At 41.6% G+C, this 11,070-nt stretch overlaps 1 protein-coding gene across 2 annotated transcripts; it reads left to right on the plus strand.

The window, feature by feature from the left end:
- On the plus strand, positions 1–7,149 carry LOC110513872 (zinc finger protein 135). Of its 2 annotated transcripts, none has more exons than XM_036948655.1 (3): positions 1–586; positions 5,361–6,644; positions 6,897–7,149. In XM_036948655.1, exons 1-2 carry the CDS (start codon positions 220–222, stop codon positions 6,611–6,613), a joined length of 1,620 nt encoding a protein of 539 aa, XP_036804550.1. In that variant the 5' UTR covers positions 1–219; the 3' UTR covers positions 6,614–6,644; positions 6,897–7,149. The 2 variants fall into 2 exon arrangements, with proteins under 2 accessions (XP_036804550.1, XP_036804552.1); XM_036948657.1 differs by having other exon boundaries at positions 6,915–7,149.
- The last annotated feature ends 3,921 nt before the right edge of the window (positions 7,150–11,070 follow it).

The following is an 11,070-nucleotide window of genomic DNA, read 5'->3' on the forward strand; positions in this document are numbered from 1 at the left end:
ACGGGACGCTTCTTCATACAAGAAAAGCGAGTTATTCATCTCGGTAGCTTTCTAGCCAACATAGCAGATTTTTAAATGCTTTCGTTGTATATTAGCGACTGTGTTTTAAACACACTTGTCGTATCTACTAGATAGTTACACCATTTCATTAAATATTTACGTTGTTGTTAGTCAGCTAGCTAGCTGGGTAAATTAGCAGTAGTGCTAGTCTAGTCACTAATGCTAACTAGCTATCTAGCTAACATCCCAACCATGAGCTCAGTAAACGACTCCCCCACTTCTAAAGAGGTGATCTGCTGGACGGAGAAAGAAACTCTGGGGCTGAACATTGTCGTGAAAGAGGAGAAGGAAGAAGAGGATGTCACAGTAAAACAAGAAACAGAGGTTGAGGCTGTTACAGTGAAAGAAGAAGAGAAAGACGTTTCAGTGAAAGAAGAGGAAGACGCGTTCAGAGTGAAAGAGGAGGAGGATGTTACAGTAAAAGAAGAGGAGGAAGAGAAAGAGGAGGATGCAGTTTTTGGAGAGAAAGAAGTGGGGGAGATTACTGTCACATTGGAAGAGGAGACGGGAGATCTGATTAACAACAGTGAGTAATATCTTTGTGAAAGCTACAAATAGACGGCGCGGCCAATAAAACGTTAATAAATCAAATGTATTTATATAGCCCTTCGTACATCATCTGATATCTCAAAGTGCTGTACAGAAACCCAGCCTAAAACCCCAAACAGCAAGCAATGCAGGTGTAGAAGCACGGTGGCTAGGAGAAACTACCTAGAAAAGTCAAAACCTAGGAAGAAACCTAGAGAGGAACCAGGCTATGAGGGGTGGCCAGACCTCTTCTGGCTGTGCCAGATAGAGATTATAACAGAACATGGCCTAGATGTTCAAATGTTCATAGATGACCAGCAGGGTCAAATAATAATAATCACAGTGGTTGTCAAGGGTGCAACAGGTCAGCACCTCAGGAGTAAATGTCAGTTTGCTTTTCATAGCCGATCAATCCGATTATCGCTACCGCTACTGCTGTCTCTAGAGAGTTGAAAACAGCAGTTCTGGGACCTGTAGCACGTCCGGTGAACAGGTCAGGCTTCCATAGCCGCAGGCAGAACAGTTGAATCTAGAGCAGCAGCACTGCCAGGTGGACTGAGGACAACAAGGAGTTATCAGGCCATGTAGTCCTGAGGCACAGGTCCTCCGAAAGAGGGAACGAAAGAGAGAAAGAGAATTAGAGTGCATACTTAAATTCACACAGGACACCGGATAAGACAGGAGAAATACTCCAGATATAACAGACTGGCCCTAGCCCCCCGACACATAAACTACTGCAGCATAAATACTGGAGGCTGAGACAGGAGAGGTCGGGTCGGGAGATACTGTGGCCCGTCCGATGATACCCCCGGACAGGGCCAAACATGAAGGATATAACCCCACCCACTTTGCCAAAGCACAGCCCCCACACCACTAGAGGGATATCTTCAACCACCAACTTACCATCCTGAGACAAGTCCAAGTATAGCCCAAAAAGATCTCCACCACGGCACAACCGACTTAAGTGACGCACCCCTCCTAGGGACGGCATGGAAGAGCACCAGTAAGCCAGTGTCTCAGCCCCTGTAATAGGGTTAGAGGCAGAGAATCCCAGTGGAGAGAGGGGCCAGGCAGAGACAGCAAGGGCGATTCTTTGCTCCAGTGCCTTTCCGTTCACCTTCACACCCCTGTGTGAAGGTGAACTTTGTAACACTATAGGACACTATGGAACACTATGGAACGCTATGGAACGCTATGGAACGCTATGGAACGCTATGGAACACTATGGAACGCTATGGAACACTCTGGACTATCATCTCTGGAAGATAAATATGTATTATTAGATTTAATTGTGCTGAGACTCACTTAAAATGTTTGCCTGACAGAAACCAATGATTTCAAAGTTTAACAAACCATACAACTCTATTGACAAGGACCACTTTTAGTCCCCAACCCCAATCGTGCCCATGAGGGGTCGTTCGTGCCCCTGGGGGTGGGGGGGTGGGGGGGGGGGGTCGTGCCCCTGGAGGGGGTTGTACCCCTAGGGGGGGTCGTGTCCCACAGTTTGGGAACCACCCTGTAGCCTACTGACATCTTTACAAGCGTGATTCATAAATCAGGGTGAGAGATGTTTAATTAGACAAGAATGGATTCACTTTTTCAATGATAGATAAGGACACTACAGTTAAACGTTTCACATTGGATTTATTAACTACAAAAAGGTGGGATGCGTTTTTTTAATTATGTTGCTGCTCTGCACAAACAAGCTGGTTAGTTGGCTGGCTTGGGCCCAACGTTAAGCCACCAGACATTCAAAGCTGCTCCTCCTAGGTTTAATTCTGTGGGCCTAATTCAGATGGTGGCTGGCAGCTCACTGGTCTGTCCATTGTGACTGGTCTGTCCATAGTGACTATCAGCTCATTGGTCTGTCCGTAGTGACTGGCAGCTCACTGGTCTGTCCATAGTGACTGGCAGCTCACTGGTCTGTCCATAGTGACTGGCAGCTCACTGGTCTGTCCATAGTGACTGGCAGCTCACTGGTCTGTCCATAGTGACTGGCAGCTCACTGGTCTGTCCGTAGTGACTATCAGCTCACTGGTCTGTCCATCCATTTACTGTACTGTACTGAGCTATACTCTACTCTACTGGGCTATACTTTACTGTGCTGAGCTATACTCTACTCTACTGAGCTATACTCTACTGAGCTATACTCTACTGTACCGAGCTATACTCTACTGTTCTGAGCTATACTCTACTCTACTGAGCTATACTCTACTGAGCTATACTCTACTGTACTGAGCTATACTCTACTCTACTGAGCTATACTCTACTGAGCTATACTCTACTGTACTGAGCTATACTCTACTCTACTGAGCTATACTCTACTCTACTGAGCTATACTTTACTGCATTGTACTGAGCTATACTCTACTCTACTGAGCTATACTCTACTGAACTATACTCTACTGTACTGAGCTATACTCTACTGTTCTGAGCTATACTCTACTCTACTGAGCTATACTCTACTGTACCGAGCTATACTCTACTGTACCGAGCTATACTCTACTGTACTGAGCTATACTCTACTCTACTGAGCTATACTCTACTCTACTGAGCTATACTCTACTCTACCGAGCTATACTCTACTGTATTGTACTGAGCTATACTCTACTGTATTGTACTGAGCTATACTCTACTGTACTGAGCTATACTCTACTATACTGTACTGAGCTATACTCTACTATACTGTACTGAGCTATACTCTATTGTACTGAGCTATAATGTACTGTATTGCACTATACTCTGCTATACTGTACTGTACTGAGCTATACTCTACTGTACTGTACTGAGCTATACTGTACTGTGCTGAGCTATACTATTGTACTGAGCTATAATCTACTGTACTGTACTGCGCTATACTCTGCTGTACTGTACTGAGCAATACTCTACTGTACTGTACTGAGCTATACTCTCCTATACTGTACTGAGCTATACTCTACTGTACTGTAGCTCACTGGTCTGTCCATAGTGACTGGTCTGTCCATGGTGACTGGCAGCTCACTGGTCTGTCCGTTGTGACTGGTCTGTCCATGGTGGCTGGCAGCTCCCTGGTCTGTCCATAGTGACTGGTCTGTCCATAGTGACTGGTCTGTCCATAGTGACTGGCAGCTCACTGGTCTGTCCATGGTGGCTGGCAGCTCACTGGTCTGTCCATAGTGGCTGGCAGCTCACTGGTCTGTCCATAGTGACTGGTCTGTCCGTAGTGACTGGTCTGTCCATGGTGGCTGGCAGCTCACTGGTCTGTCCATAGTGGCTGGCAGCTCACTGGTCTGTCCATGGTGACTGGCAGCTCACTGGTCTGTCCATGGTGGCTGGCAGCTCACTGGTCTGTCCATGGTGGCTGGCAGCTCACTGGTCTGTCCATAGTGACTGGCAGCTCACTGGTCTGTCCATGGTGGCTGGCAGCTCACTGGTCCTCTACTGTACTGAGCTATGCTCTCCTCTACTGTACTGAGCTATACTCTCCTATACTGAGCTGAGCTATACTCTCCTCTACTGTACTGAGCTATGCTCTCCTCTACTGTACTGAGCTATACTCTCCTATACTGAGCTATACTCTCCTATACTGTGCTGAGCTATACTCTCCTCTACTGTACTGAGCTATGCTCTCCTCTACTGTACTGAGCTATACTCTCCTCTACTGTACTGAGCTATGCTCTCCTCTACTGTACTGAGCTATGCTCTCCTATACTGTACTGAGCTATGCTCTCCTTTACTGTACTGAGCTATACTCTCCTATACTGAGCTATGCTCTCCTCTACTGTACTGAGCTATGCTCTCCTATACTGTAATGAGCTATACTCTCCCATACTGAGCTATACTTTCCTCTACTGTGCTGAGCTATGCTCTCCTATACTGAGCTATACTCTCCTCTACTGAGCTATACTCTCCTCTACTGTGCTGAGCTATACTCTCCTCTACTGTGCTGAGCTATGCTCATCAACTAATCTCCACTGTCCCACAGCTCTCCCAGGAAATTCATAAACTAATCTCCACTATTCCACAGCCCAGCCAGGCAATTTATAAACTAATCTCCACTGTTCCACAGCCCAGCCAGGCAATTTATAAACTAATCTCCACTGTCCCACAGCCCTGCCAGGTAATTCATAAACTAATCTCCACTGTCCCACAGCCCTGCCAGGCCATTCATAAACTATTTTCCACTGGAAAAAAGAAACTCAACATTATTACCCCATGTTTCTAGTCCAGCATTTGGTTTGTAACAGAAGGGACTTGTTCTAAACCTTGCTATCTGACCTCTGACCTCTGCATTTTGTATTCGTACAGACAATATGTATAGAACATATTCTGGTGATTTATTATTCAATAGAAATGTATGGAAAATATGTATTTATTCCTATGTAATCTCCCTTTACCTGCTATAATGAAAAGATAGTGGCTAATTGTTGGTTTGTTACTAGAACGGTACATAAGGGGTTAAGATGGGGCTATAATGGTACATACCGGGTTAAGATGGGGCTAGAATGGTACATAAGGGGTTTAGATGGGGCTAGAATGTTTGTTTCCAACATTTACTTGCTATAGTGACCGCTAGTGGTTAATTGTTGGGTTGTTACTAGAATGGTAAATAATGGGTTAACAGCCATTACCCGGGTAGTATTGTGAATAACTAATGGCTATTAACCAATCGGCATTCATGTTCCAAGTGTACTGTTTAATCTAGTCTAGATTAAACCTCATAGGAAGACGGTTTTATCATGTGGAGGTTTCATCCAGGTTTCTCTGTTTAACCAAATACTCTGTCTTTGGCAGGAGAGAGACCAGTCTGTCACTCTGACAGCAGTAAGAGTCCTTCAGAGGAACCAGACCCAGAGACTCCCAAACCAGTGAGACGACTCAACTGCTCCCAGTGTAATAAGAGTTTCAAGTTGTCATTGAACCTAAAAAAGCATGAGAGAAAACACACAGGAGGAAAACCTTTCCACTGCTCCCAGTGTGGAAAGAGATTTTCACGATCACAGAACCTAAAAAAACATAGTAGAATACACACAGGAGAAAAGCCTTACCACTGTTCCCATTGTGGAAAGAATTTTAGGTTGTTGGATAAGCTGAAGGAGCATGAGAGGACGCACACAGGGGAGAAACCGTACCATTGCTCCGTGTGTGGAAAAGGTTTTGCCCAGTTAGCTTACCAAAAAGAGCATGAAAGGAAACACACAGAAGAAAAGCCTTTCCAATGTTCCCAGTGTGGAAAGAGATTTTCCCGATCACAGAACCTAAAAATGCATCAGAGGACACACACAGGGGAGAAAACGTATCTCTGTTCCCAGTGTGGAAAGTGTTTTACTCATTTATGGAGCCTGAACAAACACAATAGAATGCACACAGGAGAAAAATCTTACCACTGTTCCCATTGTGGACAGAGTTTTAGGTTGTTAGGGAACCTAAAAGAGCATGAAAGGAAACACACAGGCGAAAAGCCTTTCCAATGTTCCCATTGTGGAAAGAGATTTACACGAGCACAGCAACTAAAATCACATGAGAGGACACACACAGGGGAGAAACCATACCACTGCTCCCAGTGTGAAAAAAGTTTTACGCAGTTAGCGAGCCTGAACACTCATAAGAGAATACACACAGGAGAAACGCCTTACCCCTGTGCCCTATGTGAAAAGAGATTTTCAAGACCACAGGAACTAAAATCACATGAGAGGACACACACTGGGGAGAAACCATACCACTGCTCCCAGTGTAAAAAGAGTTTTTCGCTGTTAGGGAGCCTGAACAAACATAATAGAATCCACACCGGAGAAAAGCCTTACCACTGTGCCCATTGTGGAAAGACATTTTCACGATCACAGGACCTAAAATCACATGAGAGGACACACACAGGAGAAAAGCCTTACCCCTGTCCCCATTGTGGAAAGAGATTTTCACGATCACATGAACTAAAATCACATGAGAGGACACACACCGGGGAGAAACCTTATCATTGCTCCCTGTGTGGAAAGGATTTTTCCCATTTAGGGAGCCTGAACAAACATAAGAAGACAATGCACTCTTGAGTGAAGCCTTACCCATGTTCCCATTCCCAGGCTGTGTTCTGATGAGTCACTGTGTTCTGATGAGTCACTGTGTTCTGATGAGTCACTGTGTTCTGATGAGTCACTGTGTTCTGACGAGTCACTGTGTTCTGATGAGTCACTGTGTTCTGATGAGTCACTGTGTTCTGATGAGTCACTGTGTTCTGATGAGTCACTGTGTTCTGATGAGTCACTGTGTTCTGATGAGTCACTGTGTTCTGATGAGTCACTGTGTTCTGATGAGTCACTGTGTTCTGATGAGTCACTGTGTTCTGATGAGTCACTGTGTTCTGATGAGTCACTGTGTTCTGACTGATGTTTGACTGTTGTTTTATGCCACATTAAACCATATTGTTTATATTAAATCTTATTCAACAATACGCCTGTTTTTCCTCTGGAGACATGATTATATCTAAAATCAGATTATAATTATATCTCAAATCAGATTATAATTATATCTCAAATCAGATTATAATTATATCTCAAATCAGATTATAATTATATCTCAAATCAGATTATAATTATATCTCAAATCAGATTATAATTAAATCTCAAATCAGATTATAATTATATCTCAAATCAGATTATAATTATATCTCAAATCAGATTATAATTATATCTCAAATCAGATTATGATTATATCTCAAATCAGATTATAATTATATCTCAAATCAGATTATAATTATATCTCAAATCAGATTATAATTATATCTCAAATCAGATTATGATTATATCTCAAATCAGATTATGATTATATCTCAAATCAGATTATGATTATATCTCAAATCAGATTATGATTATATCTCAAATCAGATTATGATTATATCTCAAATCAGATTATAATTATATCTCAAATCAGATTATAATTATATCTCAAATCAGATTATGATTATATCTCAAATCAGATTATAATTATATCTCAAATCAGATTATGATTATATCTCAAATCAGATTATGATTATATCTCAAATCAGATTATAATTATATCTCAAATCAGATTATAATTATATCTCAAATCAGATTATAATTATATCTCAAATCAGATTATAATTATATCTCAAATCAGATTATAATTATATCTCAAATCAGATTATAATTATATCTCAAATCAGATTATAATTTTAAAATGTTTTTTTTTGTTTCTTTTGATTCTACACTTTGATAGATTGGATCCATGTTAGAACCCTTAGATGTTTATGACAATGATGTAGATATTTTAAACTGTAAATTGGATGAATATTGTGTGTATTTATTGATTCTGACCTTGAAACCTCGAGAAACGTAGTTGTTTTGGTTTCATTTAGTTAATTTGTGTTCTAGTCTCCAAGCTGTGATGATGTTGTTAACACAAAAAACATTCACAACCTCTTGAATGTTTCCATCAGTGTTATTCCACCATGTTAGAGAGAAAATAAAGGTGCTGATTGTAAAACACATTTGATTAATGCAACATTTTTATCTGAATGAAAGTATCAATGAATATGTTTTAATTCTGTTGGCCACTAGTGGACATTGACTATAAAATAATAAAATAATAAAGAATCAACAGTAAATATCACAGTAAAGTTCCAAAAGAATAAAGCCATTACAAATGTCATGTTATGTCTATATACAGTGTTGTTGTGTTGTGCAAATAGTTAAAGTACAAAAGGGAGAAATAATAAAAATACAGTTGAAGTCGAAAGTTTAGACACTTAGGTTGAGGTCATTAAAACTAGTTTACAGACACTTAGGTTGAGGTCATTAAAACTAGTTTACAGACACTTAGGTTGAGGTCATTAAAACTAGTTTACAGACACTTAAGTTGAGGTCATTAAAACTAGTTTACAGACACTTAGGTTGAGGTCATTAAAACTAGTTTACAGACACTTAGGTTGAGGTCATTAAAACTAGTTTACAGACACTTAGGTTGAGGTCATTAAAACTAGTTTACAGACACTTAGGTTGAGGTCATTAAAACTAGTTTACAGACACTTAGGTTGAGGTCATTAAAACTAGTTTACAGACACTTAGGTTGAGGTCATTAAAACTAGTTTACAGACACTTAGGTTGAGGTCATTAAAACTAGTTTACAGACACTTAGGTTGAGGTCATTAAAACTTGTTTTTTCAACCACTCCACAAATTTCTTGTTAACAAACTATAGTTTTGGCAAGTCGGTTAGGACATCTACTTTGTGCATGACACAAGTTACAGACAGATTATTTCATTTGTAATTCACTGTATCGCAATTCCAGTGGGTCAGAAGTTTACATGCACTAAGTTGACTGTGCCTTTAAACAGCTTGATACATTCCAGAAAATGATGTCATGGCTTTAGAAGCTTCTGATAGGCTAATTGACATCATTTAAGTCAATTGGAGGTGTACCTGTGGATGTATTTCAAGAACTACCTTCAAACTCAGTGCCTCTTTGCTTGATATCATGGGAAAATCAAAAGAAATCAGCCAAGACCTCAGGAAAAACATTGTAGACCTCCACAAGTCTGGTTCATCCTTGGGGGCAATTTCTAAACGCCTGAAGGTACCACGTTCATCTGTACAAACAATAGTACGCAAGTATAAACACCATGAGACCACACAGCCGTCATACTTCTCAGGAAGGAGACACTTTCTGTCTCCTATTGATGAACGTACTTTGGTGCGAAAAGTGCAAATCAATCCCAAAACAACAGCAAAAGACCTTGTGAAGATTCTGGAGGAAACAGGTACAAAAGTATCTATATACACAGTAAAGCGAGTCCTATAGCGACATAACCTGAAAGGCCGCTCAGCAAGGAAAAAGCCGCTGCTCCAAAACCACCATAAAAGAACCAGACTACGGTTTGCAACTGCACATGGGGACAAAGATCGTACTTTTTGGGGAAATGTCCTCTGGTCTGATGAAACAAAAATAGAACTGTTTGGCCATAATGACCATCGTTATGTTTGGAGGGGAAAAAAGGCAGGGGGGGGGGGGGGGGGGCTTGCAAGTCGAAGAACACCATCCCAACCGTGAAGCACGGGGGTGACAGCATCATGTTGTGGGGGTGCTTTACTGCAGGAGGGTCTGGTGCACTTCACAACATAGATGACATCATGAGGATGGAAAATTATGTGGCTATATTAAAGCAACATCTCAAGACATCAGCCAGGAAGTTAAAGCTTGGTCACAAATGGGTATTCCAAATGGACAATGACCCCAAGTATACTTCCAAAGTTGTGGCAAAATGGCTTAAGGACAACAAAGTCAAGGTATTGGAGTGGCCATCACAAAGCCTAGAACTTTGTGGGCAGAACTGAAAATGCGTGTGCGAGCAAGGAGGCCTACAAACCTGACTCAGTTACACCAGCTCTGTCAGGAGGAATGGGCCAAAATTCACCCAATTTATTGTGGGAAGCTTTTGGAAGGTTACCCTAAACGTTTGACCCAAGTTAAACAATTTAAAGGCAATGCTACCAAATACTAATTGAGTGCATGTAAACTTTCTGACCCACTGGGAATGTGATGAATGATATAAAATCTGAAATAAATCATTCTCTCTACTATTATTTTGACATTTCACATTCTTAAAATAAAGTGGTCATCCTAACTGACAACGAATATTTACTAGGATTAAATGTCAGGAATTGTGAGAAACTGGAGTTTAAATGAATTTGGCTACGGTGTATGTTAACTTCCGACTTCAACTGTCCATCTATGTACTTCCAGAAATGAGCTCTTCTGAGTGGGTGAATGGATGGCTGGAAGGTGGATGACACAACGTGTCAGTCAGAACATCAGGAGGGTTTTGACAGCCTTTGACCTTTTATTTAAATGAGTTTACTTCTTTAGTTTGTTCCCAGTTTAGAACAGAACACACGTTAACAATAAGTTGGCCTCCACCACATTGGTTAGTATTCTTTGTAGTAGACACATCTGTTGGGTTGGTACTGTTACATCGTGTAGGAGCAATTTGGACCTACTCAGTACTGTTACACCGTGTAGGAGCAGTTTGTACCTACTCAGTACTGTTACACCGTGTAGGAGCAGTTTGGACCTACTCAGTACTGTTACACCGTGTAGGAGCAGTTTGGACCTACTCAGTACTGTTACACCGTGTAGGAGCAGTTTGGACCTACTCAGTACTGTTACACCGTGTAGGAGCAGTTTGGACCTACTCAGTACTGTTACACCGTGTAGGAGCAGTTTGGACCTACTCAGTACTGTTACACCGTGTAGGAGCAGTTTGGACCTACTCAGTACTGTTACACCGTGTAGGAGCAGTTTGGACCTACTCAGTACTGTTACACCGTGTAGGAGCAGTTTGGACCTACTCAGTACTGTTACACCGTGTAGGAGCAGCTTGGACCTACTCAGTACTGTTACACCGTGTAGGAGCAGTTTGGACCTACTCAGTACTGTTACACCGTGTAGGAGCAGTTTGGACCTACTCAGTTCTGTTACACCATGTAGGAGCAGT

Source organism: Oncorhynchus mykiss, chromosome 17 (assembly GCF_013265735.2).
Source record: "Oncorhynchus mykiss isolate Arlee chromosome 17, USDA_OmykA_1.1, whole genome shotgun sequence".
Lineage (NCBI taxonomy): Eukaryota > Metazoa > Chordata > Actinopteri > Salmoniformes > Salmonidae > Oncorhynchus > Oncorhynchus mykiss.

What these genes read in the sequence shown, in the direction of transcription:
- LOC110513872 (XM_036948655.1), top strand. Translation starts at nt 220, where the DNA reads ATGCTAACTAGCTATCTAGCTAACATCCCAACCATGAGCTCAGTAAAC. An exon ending in GGGAGATCTGATTAACAACA is followed by an intron (nt 587 to 5,360) that starts GTGAGTAATATC and finishes TGTCTTTGGCAG; the next exon opens with GAGAGAGACCAGTCTGTCAC.